A 14,108-nucleotide genomic window follows, 5' to 3' on the forward strand; every position below is an offset into this window, starting at 1 on the left:
ACAGCTTACATGTTACCAGGTACATCACTGGGAAGTCAACTCTGGACCAGCAATCGGCGAAGCCAAGCAGTGCTAAGATAGAGTATCTTCTCCAGTAGACTGACAGGTATGACACTTCCTCATCCCGTCACCAAAGTTTCCTCTCACTTCTAGGGGTTTGACAGATATGACTTGTCCTCATTCTGTCTCCAAAGTTTCCAATTTGGCTTGAGAAAAAAGGACCTTTTATATTATTGTTATACAGGTGACCACATGTCCGCATTAGGTGCCAGCACATCTCTGTTTGAAGTGAAGATCAAACATTTCATGAATGTTGACTCCCCTTTCTCTGTATGCAAACTTATAGGCCATTTACAAAGGACGATTATTGCTCAAAATTCATTAAAAAGAATAAATTTGAGGGATAATTGTGCATTATAAATGCACAAAAATCACTCACTTTTCATTCACAGGTTTTTATCATTGACTTTCAGTCAGCTTAAAAACCATTGCTGGATTGCAGGCTTTGGGCTTGGTCAGACAAGCAGTGTTCTTTTTGCGCGCCTATGTGCGCAAAAAAAAGCGCTCCACAGATGTGCAAAATGCGCGTGACCGAAGTGCCATGCTTTTTTTTTTAACATGTGCCCAAAATAATGTGTGCAGGCCTTCAATGGGCAAAGTTTCAGATGCCCATTCACTGGAGCAGCTGTGCTTGTAGAAGTGCAGCTGCTCCACTCATCACTGAACACTGTGACAGCACAGTCACAGTGTTCACTGATGATGGCACTCCCCGTGGGGAGTAAAGAATTCCCTGCCACAGCTGTAGCAGAGGACTGTGATACTATCCCATTGCTTTCAGTGGGGCCAGCGCTGCTGCCGCCCCATTGAAAGCAATGGAATGAAGGCAACCCCTGCAGCGATTATTTTTGGGGGGTGGCTTGAAATATAAGCACTACCCCGAAAATCATCCATAGCTGTTAAAAAACAAATACATTTAACTCACCTATAAGAGCTGTCCGGCTCTTCTCCACGTCCCCATCAGTCTTTATGTATTCTTGTGGCCGGGGATTGAAAAATTGGCTGAGCGCTGTGACCAATTAGGGGCAGCACTCAGCTGTCATTCAATCACTGAACGCTGTCACTGATTGGTCACAGCACTCAGCCAATCAGAGCCAGCGCTTTCTGGAGGCAGGGATTTTTTAATCCCGACGACCAGAATACAGAAGGCGGCTGCCGGGGACAGGGAGACAAGCTGAACAGCATTTCTAGGTGAGTTAGACATTTTGTTTTAACAGATAGGGATGATTTTCAGGGTAGGGCTTCACTGCAGGGGTTGCCTTCATCCCATTGCTGTGCCAGCTGTGGCAAGGAATTCTTTCCTCCCCACTGCAGACCCCTCATCACTGAACACTGTGACAGTGCTGTCACAGTATTCAGTGATGAAGGGACTCCCTGTGGGGATTAATGGACATCACACAATGTTTTCATGCGTAGCACGGACCTTATTGGCGCGCATCATAGGCATGCATGTCCAATCTTTTGCAGGTGGAGTATTTTACGCCTGTAAAAAACGGATATGTGAACACTTCATAGGAAACTAAAAGCTCTAATAGACGCAATTTTTTTGCGCACATAGACTTGCAAAAAAAATTAAAATCACTCGTCTGACTGCGGCCTTGTTCTGTGCAAATGCTCCCCGCTCAGCGCTTCACATAGATAAAGTTATGAGCGAGAAGCCTGCAATCCAGCGGTGAAATCTGGCAGTGTAAACGTTCTGCACAAGCACTAACAACCTTAGCGGTGATGTCAGCGCTCATGCAGGTGTTTACCCAACTGTTGGGCCGTGTAAAGGCATATTAGGATACCTCTTCCAAGAAATAAACATTACTTTCTACCCAAGATAAGATATATCTTAAAAATCCATCATGTAGACTTCTCTTCTTTTAATATGTAGTTTGAATGGTTTAGACACAAACCTATTTACTTGGCTCTCTATCCAGAACAATGATGGTTCAGTATATTCTGGTCAGACTCAATTGTAATTAAAATGGTCGAATAAAATGTAAATAATCATGCATTCAGTATTTTCCTGACACCAGCACCGTCACCAGACCTGAACACCATCAAAAACAAGAGTCAGAACACATTTCCCCTTCCAGCATCTCTACCAAGGCTTGAACAGTTATTGCAAGACAAATAGTGCAACATTCCATTAGAGAAAATTCAGCACTTGTACAAGTGCATGCCAAACAGTACAACCCTGGCGGCAAAAGCCAAGTTTTTCGAAGTGTACAGTTGTCCCGGTGGAAGATGGCTCAAGTGTTCAGGACTTCGTGGATTGTAGCTCTGATTGTGCCTTAAAGAGAAATTATTTATTCGCTTCTCATTCGTTGTTCCGATCCTGCATGCAGAAAACTGACCAGTGAATCGTCCCATGCAAAGAAGGAGCATTCAAAGATGAATGATTGCCTATTTACTGTGAATGGAGGCAGGTGGGCCAGTGGTTCCATTCACTGAATGATGCTCGTTCCTGTGTAAAAGCACAGGAACGATTATTGCTGGGATGACCTCTCGGGCATCTATACCCAACAGGTCATTTTGTGCGAAAGGGCCCTTAATCTAAGGTCCAACTGACTCTTTCTGTGCAAAATTTGTCTATATCTACACCTCACCCCAGACCCAGAAAGGACATAGTATATCTAGTGCTATAAACCTTAAACAATCTGGATTTCCACCATCGTCTGTACAGATATATTGTGTCACTGGAGTATCCCTTCTATCCCTCACAACACCTTTATGTTCTAGAACCCATTGCTAGGAAACTTATAACAGAACAATTTGCATCTGTGTCACCGCATTCCAAGAGCCAAAGCAATTTTGTTTTCCCATCAACGGAGCTCTATGAGCTTTTTTTTTTTTTGCAAGGCTTCTCTTCTGTTTGACTTCTCTAATGTAGAACAAGACTTGATTCCAGAGTAAAACATTTCCCTCATTGACGATATTAAAATGTTTTCAAGTGAGATCTTTGATGTTTCACAAGACCTGATTTCTGGATAAAACATTTCCCACATTCTGAACATGAAAATGGTTTCTCTCCAGTGTGAGTTCTCTGATGTGTAGCAAGATTTGCTTTCTTGGTAAAACATTTCCCACACTCAGGACATGAAAATGGCTTCTCTCCTGTGTGAATTCTCTGATGTAAAACAAGATCCTCTTTCATTCTAAAGCATTTCCCACACTCAGGACATGAAAATGGTTTCTCTCCCGTGTGAGTTCTCTGATGTCTAACAAGATGTGATTTCACAGGAAAACATCTTCCACATTCTGAGCATGCACAATGTTTCTCCTCTGTGTGCGTTCTGTGATGTCTAACAATATCCTCTTTCATTGCAAAACATTTCCCACACTCAGGACATGAATATGGCTTCTCCCCTGTATGAGTTCTCTGATGTCTAACAAGATGTGATTTCATTATAAAACATTTCCCACATTCTGAACATGAAAATGGCTTCTCTTCCGTGTGCGTTCTCTGATGTCTAATAAGATGATCTTTCTTAGTAAAACATTTTCCACATTCCGAGCATAAAAATTGTTTCTCCCCTGTGTGCGTTTTCTGGTGTGTAACAAGTCCCGCTTTCATGGTAAAACATTTCCCACATTCCGAACATGAAAATGGCTTCTCCCCTGTGTGCGTTTTCTGGTGTGTAACAAGTCCCGCTTTCATGGTAAAACACTTCCCACATTCTGAACATGAAAATGGCTTCACTCCTGTGTGAATTCTCTGATGTATAACAAGACGTGATTTCACAGCAAAACATCTTCCACATTCTGAGCATGAAAATGGTTTATCTCCTGAGTGAGTACTCTGATGTGTAACAAGATCCACTTTCATTGTAAAACATTTCCCACACTCAGGACATGAATATGGCAATGCCCCTGTGTGAGTTATTTGATGTTTAATAAGATGTGATTTTACAGCAAAACATCTTCCACATTCTGAACATGAAAATGGTTTCTCCCCAGTGTGAATACTCTGATGTGTAACAAGATTTGATTTCATTGTAAAACATTTTCCACACTCAGGACATGAATATGGCCTTGCCCCTGTGTGAGTTACTCGATGTTTAACAAGATGTGATTTCAAAGCAAAACATCTTCCACATTCTGAGCATGAAAATGGTTTCTCCCCTGTGTGAGTTCTCTGATGTCTAACAAGATTAAATTTCATTGTAAAACATTTCCCACATTCTGAACATGAATATGGCCTTGCCCCTGTGTGAATTATTCGATGTTTAACAAGATTTGATTTCAAAGCAAAACATCTTCCACATTGTGAACATGAAAATGGCTTTGCCCCGGTGTGGTTTCTCTCATGTGGAACAAGATCTGATTTATCTATAACACATCTTCCACTTTCTGAACTTAAAAATGGCTTCTCTGCTGTGGGAGCTTTTTGAAATTCAACATTACGGCTGTGACTTTTATCTGACTCAACAGCCTGTGAAGCATCAGAAGACAGGACCGGTGTAGAAGGATCAGATGATAGATCTTTGCTGTGCAGGGCTGAGAGCTTATCTGGAAGAATAGTCGGCTCTTCTAATGTATTTTGTGCAATATTGCAATCTTCTGCTTTAATATCTGAAGGCATCAGATGTTCCCCTGAGCTCCTTGTACTGGCATCTGCTAACAATAAAATGTATTTTTTTAAATTTTTGAATAAAAGAAAATATACATTTGATATTTTATATTTGTATATAAAATTTCTATACAAAATTTGAAGGCTTGAAGCAAATTTCAATAATTACCCCATTCCCCCTCTGTGACTTACATGTACATCACAGTGGTGCAGGGTGAATATGACGTGTGCTTGGGAGACAAGCCTGCTACTTACCCAGTGAATGCTGGTTGTTTGAAGCAGAAGACACTTGCTAGCTCCAATCACAGGTGTTTGACAGCTAAGGTACCTTTACGTGGGGCTATCGCTGGTGTAAGAGTAATCTAGCAGTTGTTTCTGCACATTATTCCCCAGGGTTGATAAAATTCACTTGAATTCTGGGCATTATCCTCCAAGGTTAATATGGTTCAATTAAAAAACTCATTACAATGGTGAAGAGCAGAACAGGCTGACTAGAACCAGCTTGTGGAGGGGATGTGAAATTAACCAATATATGCAAACGTAACAAAAGACTTTGTTTGTCATTTGCAACAAAATGTTGCAGTTATATTATTTATGATAGTTGAATGATTATTATGACTGCTTTGCACTTCTCTATAAACTATGCAAATAATAAAACACATCAGAAAAGCTTGGAAACATCACTTGAGTGTTTCTCATATTCTTCTCCGATGTATCAATTAATTGTTAGGCTTACCGGATTGATAAGGCTATAAATACCCGTTGAGTATCACCTAAATTAAACCTAGACTCTGACATCTTGGAGGAGAATATGCAGGCAAGTGGACTGTTCTAAGGTCTGTCAAGGTCTCTGGACAGTAGCTACCAGACAAACACAAAACCGTGGTGAGTAAGAATCTTTTGCTTATGTGTGCTCTGTCTCTGTTGTCCTGGGAAAAGGTACAGACCTCTGTCTCTACTTCACTTTCCAAGTTATTAATGAGTGTAGTCTGTGTACTTTGTGTGAATGAAAAAAATTATGTCCAGACTGTGTTTGAAGTGTGTGTTTGTTATACAAGCAGGATCAAAATATCCTTAAAGTTCGACAACTGGGCTGACCTCCACTCCAGCTCGGACCAGAACGGGCTCTGGCCCATGAGCAGAAAATCTCAGGGTGGCACCCTTAGAGAGCATTGGAGCATGGACACGTGTGACACTGGTTGGTCGGGCCGGTGTTAGACTTGTGCATTACATTATGAGTGTTAGAGTAATAATATATATGTTTCTTACATCAGTGTAGGCAAACACATGTATATAACACATGCATATGTAGATGTATAACAAGCTCAATATTATACCCCGGTATGTGAAAGCAGAATGTTGAGCTATACACCCCTACTCATCTTTCTCAAAGGAAACCTATCTAGGTGAGCTGCTTCTCATCTCCTCTCTTGCATTCCTATGGTTCAGGCAGTGGTATTAATACCGTGTTTCCCCGAAAGTAAGACAGTGTCTTACTTTCTTTTTATCTCCAAAAGCCCCACTATGTCTTACTTTCGGGATATGTCTTATATTGGAAAATGGAGCATGAAAAAATCTGGACCATGCTCCATTTTCATGCGGGTCTCCCGCGGGGACGGCTCCCGCGGGCTTCTATTGAAGCCTATGGAAGCCGTCCGGATCCGCGGGACACAAAAATCAGATTGTACTCACACGCTCCGGTTCTTCTCTTCGCCGCGGCGCCATCTTCTCTCAGTCGCGGCCGGCTCATTTTGCTTTGGCCCGGCGCATGCGCAGGGCACGTCACCGACGTCATCATGCACATCCGCCGAGCCGAAGAAAGAAGATCCGGCCGCGACGAGAGAAGATGACGCCGCAGCGAAGGAAGTATCCGGAGCGTGTGAGAGGTAAGTTAATTCTGATTTATTCCTATTTTCAGCGCTCATGTCCGCGGGGCAGGAGGGACCCGCTGCAGATTCTCCATGGAGAATCTGCAGCGGATCTGATTTTCCCCGTGGACATGAGGCCAAAGGCGGCAGACGCGGTGACGTATGGAGGGGGGGGGGGCGGCGCGGAAGTGGGCAGGAGGCGGCGCGCAGCTAGATGAGAGGGAGGCGGCAATACTCCGTGTTTCCCCGAAAGTAAGACATATGTCTTACTTTCGGGGTACGGCTTACATTGGCCGACCCCCCTGAAACCCCCGATACGTTTTACAATCGGGGGTGTCTTACTATCGGGGAAACACGGTAAAACCTGTGCTACTTGAGCCTTAAAAATTACGTGTTTGGTAGCGGCATACATCTGGGGCGTTACCATATGTTAATCATTAGCGTCATTACATACTAAGCCAATCATGAGTTGTTATGATGTTGGGGGGTATACATGTGTATTGATGCGTCATGTTCAACTATATCTGTACCGTTATGATGTGAATAAACCAGAAGTGTATTAGAGAATGACCAATATGGGCTCAGCCTCAGATTCATCTGCATGCATGCATGCAACTTCTCATTAGAACTTATTTGGAGCAGATCAGTGAACTCATCTGGAATAAGATATTATTCCTATAACATCGGCCTTAGGCCCACTTGAGCTCAGTTGCAACATATTTGGTTGTACATGCTACGGCTATATTTTGCCTCTTTTATATGCTTCCTGTGGTTACCTCTATTCCACTCAAACGGTTTTTACAGAGCTGAGAATTGCTTGCAGAATACACTCTAGAGGAAGATGAATGTTTATTGGAGGCAGGGGGTATTAGGTCCATTCCATTTTAACATCCAAGTGATCTACCATGGAACTCTGCTTTATGGGGTGTCCAACGGCGGTGTGTAATCCCTCCTTGTCATTTCACATAACGTACAGGGATTCAATTCCCCACGGAAACAAAAACAGGCTTTTCTATCTTATATGAAATATCGCCCAGACGTAATATGCATCCAAGAAACCCACTTTTCCCAGTCTTCCGCCCCTAGCTACTTCCACCCTCTTTACTCTAGATTCCATGCTGCTTCTGCTCTCACAAAACATAGAGGGGTATTGATACTTTTCCACAACTCCCTACCCCTCCACATAAACTAGATAGATGCAGATGACGAGGGGCGCTTCTGTATAGTTTTGGGAACATTATATGAACAATAGGTAGTGTTTATTAATGTATATACCCCCTAAGAATACCCACTCCGTATACTTCTACTCCTTAGCCGCAAACTCTTACAACTTACATCGGCTAAATTGGTGCGGGCAGGGGACTTTCATCTCCAATTATCCCCAAAACTGGACAGAACAGCTCTCAGCCCTAGCAGGATTTTTGCTGCTCAGAGACAGAGATGCGCAGACACTCTGGCATCTCTCTTGGTGGCTGACTGTCGGAGGGAACTCAAAGGTCCCAAACGGTGGTACATATATTATTTCCTGATGGCCCATCAATATTCCAGATTAGATTACATATTAATCTCAACTTTCCTCTTGCCAAAGTTAGCCCAGACTAGACACATTCCTTGCTCATGGTCAGACCACAGTATAGTGATAACCTCCATCTTATGGTCTTCTAATGTCCTCATAAAATCCTGATGGCGTCTAAATGAGTCACTGCTGAGAGATCCAGTAATCCTTCCCCAAATTACGAAACAACTCAAAGACTACTTTGAAACAAACACTGGGCCCGACTCATCCCCGATTTGGACCTGGCTGGCTTATAAAACCTACATAAGAAGATACCTGATTAAAATATCGTCCAATAGTAAAAAGGCAAGCCCTCTTGGTCCTGGAAAGAAAGCTCTTTCTCCTGCAAACCATACTGTTCTATCTCTTCCTCCAAGTATTTACATAATAGGCAGACATGAAACCTGTGAATGGCTTCCGTTGAACAAGACGGGTATATACCCTCGCTTGGCTTACACCTGCCACTTTTGTACTTCCATACGATGTTCAGTCATATACGAGTACCCCTAAACAAACTTTAAGCGATCACGTCTCAAGGCCCAATGGTAAAACCCATGTGGTATTTATGAGTAATGCTAATAAGATTTTCAGTCTTTGTTTTTATCCCATGCTTCTGCAGATGATGGAGTAGCTGTTAGTGGCCACAGATTATCTAGATTACTAAATACACCCAGCATGTCAACTGGTAAATCAGAATGAAGCATATATTTTAGATATTACTGCTATGTCTAGCTGCCTATGTTGTATTCACATTGCTTATGTGCTGTTCCATATCTCTTTAAAGTCTTGCAAAAAGGAAACTAAGACAGCTATCAGGGTGGTAAACGATAGAGAATAGAGATGAGTGAGTATACTCGCTAAGGCTAACTACTCGAGCGAGTAGTGCCTTAGCCGTGTATCCTCCCGCTCGTCTGTAAAGATTCGGGGAGCGGCAAGGGAGAGCGGGGAGGAACAGAGGGGAGATCTCTCTCTCCCCCCCGCTCACTGCCGCAACTCACCTGTCACCCGCGCCGGCCCCCGAATCTTTACAGACGAGCGGAAGGATACTCGGCTAAGGCACTACTCGCTCGAGTAGTTAGCCTTAGCGAGTATACTCGCTCATCTCTAATAGAGAACACTCTTATGGCAATGTTTTCCAATGGCAATTTGTTACACTGTACCAACTAGAGCCGTCCTAAACCCTGAGGGACACTGCATTGGGGAATGAGGTGAAGACAAAAACCCAGGTCATGGGCTAGCCGTGGCTCAGTGAAGATTAAAGCCCTCTCCTTGGGTTTAGTCTTAGGGATATAACTGATCACAAAAATAATGACAAAAGAGGGGAAAATGTAAGGGTAAACTAGCAGTTGTTTCTGCACATTATCTCCCGGGGTTAATAAAATTCACTTCACTTCTGGACATTATCATCCAAGGTTAATATGGTTCACTTAAAAAAACTCATAAAAATGTTCGAGAGCAGAACAGACTGGGTAGAACCAGTATTGGGAGGGGATGTGAAATAAACTAATATATGCAAACATCACAGGAGCCATTGTTTGTGATTTGCAACAAAATGCTGGAGAAAATGCTGCACTTATATTACATATAATAATAGTTGGATGATTATTATCACTGCTTTGTATTTCTCTATATAAACTATGCAAATAATCAAACGCTTCAGAAGAGCTTGGAAACATTGGCTGTATGTTTGTTAAATTCTTCTCGATGCATCGATAAATAATTAGTCATACCTGATTAATAATGATTGAGTATCACCTAAACTGAACATATACTCTAACACTGAAAACAGCGAATATCGTCGATAGATGTCCTGTGTACAAGCGGCTGCCAACAGGGCATTGAGCGACAAATCACGCACTTGTTGGAGTTACTTGGTTTCTAGCAGAACTAAAAACCAAGCGACTATCAGGCCTATTAAATACCAGCTGTTCATCTATGGACAACTCCTGTTTATAGTGAATGCAGGCGGGTGGCTGCAAGAGATCTGTGGCTGTTCTGCCATCATTCGCTTGAACAACTTTCACTCTTGTGTTAAGCACAGGAGCAATAGTCGCTGGTACAGTTGTGGGGCACTAATGTGTAATAGTGACTTTACAAAACTTCTCAATCCTGACCGCGACATTAGGTGGACTGAAAAAAAATGTAAAATTAAGTCAAGTTTCCAAAGGTTTTGGTAACTGGATATGAGTCTAATAGCAGCTAATGCTTCTTTAGTCCCAAAAATGGCGAAATACTTAAATGGGTGAATACGCAGCTGAAAAATCTGACAGAACGCAGAGCTTAAAAATGTAGCACAAAACTGTTGTAGGTGATGAAAGAGTAGAAGATGTGAGTGTTCTCTGCATGACTCAGTGGTTACTACTCACCTGGACGGTTTCCTGTAGGAATCTCCTCCTTCCACCGCTCATCACCCCTCACATTTACCTCTTCTTTTACCACTATGGCTGCAGCATCAATATTCTTCAGATCATCACCCTGACTGAAAAGCTGGGAAACAAATACTGTAAAAGTCAGACAGCTGTAGAAGTCACCAGGAACGTGTTAGATGAGCGGTAAAGATCATTAATTAGCTGGATGACCACTAATGACGGGACAGCAGTAGTTATATGAGGGAACCAGCTGGAGGTCTCCTAAAGGCCGGCCATAGATATTAGATGGCGGCTCAATGACAACCCCCAGAACTTCATACAAATGTATATTCAGCATAGCTAGACGTGCTTTACGTTGTTTCAGTTCAGAGAGAAACTTCTGTTAGGCCCTGTTATTCTCAAAGGGTCGGGGACAATTTGGTACTGAATGTAAAACCTTCACATCCTCCTACAGATTATAGGGAGTGTCTCCACGTACCGGATAATCCTGTGGATGAAGAGGACCGGGGCGGCTCTCTGGGGATGTTCTTTTACCGGATCCATCTGTAAGACACACATACAGTGACTGGAATCCTTTTTCAGATACTTAGAGTCATATGCATGCAGCGTCCCTTTGGGAGACCCTGGACACCTGACCTACGTGGGGAGCTGGGAGGATAGAGTGCTGGCTTGTCATGGTGGCACTTACCATGCTCCTTCCCGGAGGGACACACGCAGCCAGGGCCAGAGTAGCACTGCAGTGCACCTAAGACACCACTAGGATAGGGAATGCCCACCAAACTAGATAACAAGGCATTAGTTGCCACCGTTCCTACACACACCGGTATGACCGACCCTCGGCGAAACAGAAATTCAGCCACAGACAGGTTCTTGAGTACCACGGGTCCCTAGGAATGGTTAGGGCCCGGCATAAACTTTACTTGAAATTTGAAACAAATAATACAAGGCAGTTCAATTGTAGATTTCACACTGCAGGCAAATGAATAAACTTCAGAATGGAGTATCTCCACACGGCTCTTACAGACTCAAAGATGCACATGTGTGAACAGAGATTATCATCTTGTAGTACCTCCACCCAGCTTTGGAAAATGCGTAGGTGTGACAAATAAAGGGTGTACCTCTACACGCTGATCCAGACTTCAGACAACCGCGTAGGAAAATCAGAAGATTAAATAGTACCTCTGCACTGGCCTTGAAATAAAGTTATTACTCACAGATGCTCTCTCTCACTCTTGGGGCTCACTCCATTAGCATCCCATCACTTGTAGCACAGAAAAATCTCTCCTCCTCTTCCATGCTTCAGTAAATAGGAACTGAAGGTGTCCCCATGTACCTGGACCTCCTGAACAGCAACACTCCTGAAGACATGGACTCCTTTCCCACTCTCATACACTCACTTTTATAACCTCTCTCACACCACATGACGACAGACTTGATACATTTACATGCAGACTTTGGATTTTACAAGTATTAACCTGTCAAGCGCTGCAGCTGTGCAACACATACTGGAAATGACAAGACAGGTTTGCACAGTGCGTCAACACAGGACATCCATGTATGACAATTATGGAGGGGACCAGGATGATGTACTGGGTCACTACATGTACTTCTATATGTCTATTACCTTGTGATGTGAGGGGCCGCTGATCCTCCATCTTGATGTCCTTGTACAGATCCTTGTGTCCTTCTAAATACTCCCACTCCTCCATGGAGAAGTAGACAGAGATGTCCTGACACCTTATAGGAACCTGACACACAATATACAGTCATCCTCCACAGCCCTCCTGTTACTGTATAATGTCCCCCATTCCCCGCAGTGTCACCTCTCCTGTCAGCAGCTCCGTCATCTTGTGGACATGTTCTAGGATCTTCTGCCCATTGAAGTCCTCATGTATCCGGTAGTGAGCTGAAGGCCCTGTGATTGGGCTCAGGGTTCTTCCATAACCTTCAGATACAAAGTTCTGCCGTTGCTCACTAGAGGTCTTCATCACTACTGTATAATCCTGATGAGAGAGACGGACTAATAAATGGGATTACATGCATTTACAGAGTCCCTCACCTTCTCAGTTATGTCCATCTGTTATCATATATAAGAATGATGTCATGTGACGTCATCAGTATCTCTCACCTCCCCAGTAAGCTGATACAGGATCTCTAGGGTGAGATGTAATATACTCTCTGCCATCTCCTTCCTCTTCTTATCCATCCTTGGTAAGGTCATCAGAAGAATACTGTCATATGGAAGATACCAGCAGACGATACTGGGATGCAGGAACCTGAATAGGAAGAAGATGATTGGATGTGAAAACCACAAATAATCCCATGTAGAAGAAAATACCTTTTATGGAGATAATAAGGAGAAACCTTTTAGGAGACACTAAAGAGCAGATGTTGTATTCTCTCTTTGTGTAGATTTATAAGCATGAGACTAACCCCCGAAATCCAAAAGCACAAACTAAGTTTTCTGGATTTAGAAATCAGCAAAACAACAGATAACACCTTGAAAACTGCTGAATACAGAAAACCTTCAGCTAGAAATAACCTCTTACATTATAATCGGTGTCATCCGAAGCCCCTTAAAGAGGGCATCCCCAAGGTGCTGTATCTTCATCTGAGATGTAATTGCTCTACGCAACATGACTTTAAAGTTCAATTAAGAGGTTTGAGAAATGGCTTTGTGGATAGGGGATACCCAGAGAAAAGTGATGCTTATCTGTGAGTTCTAACCAACTGATGACATCATGAAATATATCAACACGCAGTCACATTGCTCCATTATGGACAAGATTGCTGTGACTGTGTCATGTGACTGGTACCTGGTCACTGATGTCATAAGACACACCCCAAATGGGCGGGGTTACTCCTACTTAACCTTAGTCCAATGCTATACCTGCCAGTTACACCTGAGATGCTGAGACAGGCGCTCGGTGCTGCTGATACAAGCAGAGGCCGGGACTTGCTGACTGACCCTTGTAGATGGGATGTGCTGTGCTCACCCTACTACTAGCCGATGCTAGTGATTGCACTACAGGAGGCTACTATAAGGATGGATGGGAGACAGGTGCGGATCAGATATTGGAGCACATTGATAAATGGTGAGAAGCTGTTGAAGGTCATCATCCCCTTCATGCTATAGGAGCCTAATTGATAAATAGATCGCTGACTTGTGATTACAGGCAGTGATTTATTTAGTGGGTGGCAGATAGCTGGGACACTTTCCCAGCAATAATCTTGTGGTTTTGTCGCAACGAAAAACTGTGAGATTTTCCGTGGGATAAGCGCAGCTTCAAAATAAGCGCTTAGCCACAGGTTTTGGAGCAGCTTCGCCGCATGCTTTTCCGTTGCGGCTGGCTCTCCCATAGAGAAGAACGAATAAAAGAAATAGCCGGCAGCATGGATGGATGTGAATAGCACAAAGACTTATTGCCCCATCACATAGCCAGCGCCGTTTCGGCCGTAGTGGCCTTCCTCAAGCTTACACATATAAGTACGAATACATACTATTTATAAGGCAGTAACTCCTTCAATTAACCAATAACATTGTGAGACACACCTTGACATCATGTGTAGATCCTGTGTCCCTGATTGCCTCGCCTCCACCACATACCATCCCTGTTATATGCAGGTATCCAGTGGAGCAGAAACTCAGCTGTGAATAGTAAAGTCCAATGCAGGCATCCAGTGGAGCAGAAACTCAGCTG

The 14,108-nt window shown here is 43.3% G+C and overlaps 1 protein-coding gene across 1 annotated transcript in view; it reads right to left on the reverse strand.

Moving 5' to 3' along the window:
* The window catches only part of LOC136627463 (zinc finger protein 585A-like), a 48,761-nt gene that overhangs the window by 28,547 nt on the left and 6,106 nt on the right, over positions 1–14,108 (reverse strand). The window contains exons 2-7 of the mRNA XM_066602588.1: positions 12,536–12,683; positions 12,231–12,410; positions 12,032–12,155; positions 10,886–10,950; positions 10,405–10,525; positions 3,022–4,662 (exon numbers count right to left, since the gene is read on the reverse strand). Coding sequence (XP_066458685.1) covers positions 3,022–4,662; positions 10,405–10,525; positions 10,886–10,950; positions 12,032–12,155; positions 12,231–12,410; positions 12,536–12,628 — 2,224 coding nt within the window. The 5' untranslated portion in view covers positions 12,629–12,683. The remainder of the gene's footprint in view (positions 1–3,021; positions 4,663–10,404; positions 10,526–10,885; positions 10,951–12,031; positions 12,156–12,230; positions 12,411–12,535; positions 12,684–14,108) is intronic.

This window comes from Eleutherodactylus coqui, chromosome 5, assembly GCF_035609145.1.
Source record: "Eleutherodactylus coqui strain aEleCoq1 chromosome 5, aEleCoq1.hap1, whole genome shotgun sequence".
NCBI classification, from domain to species: Eukaryota; Metazoa; Chordata; class Amphibia; order Anura; family Eleutherodactylidae; genus Eleutherodactylus; species Eleutherodactylus coqui.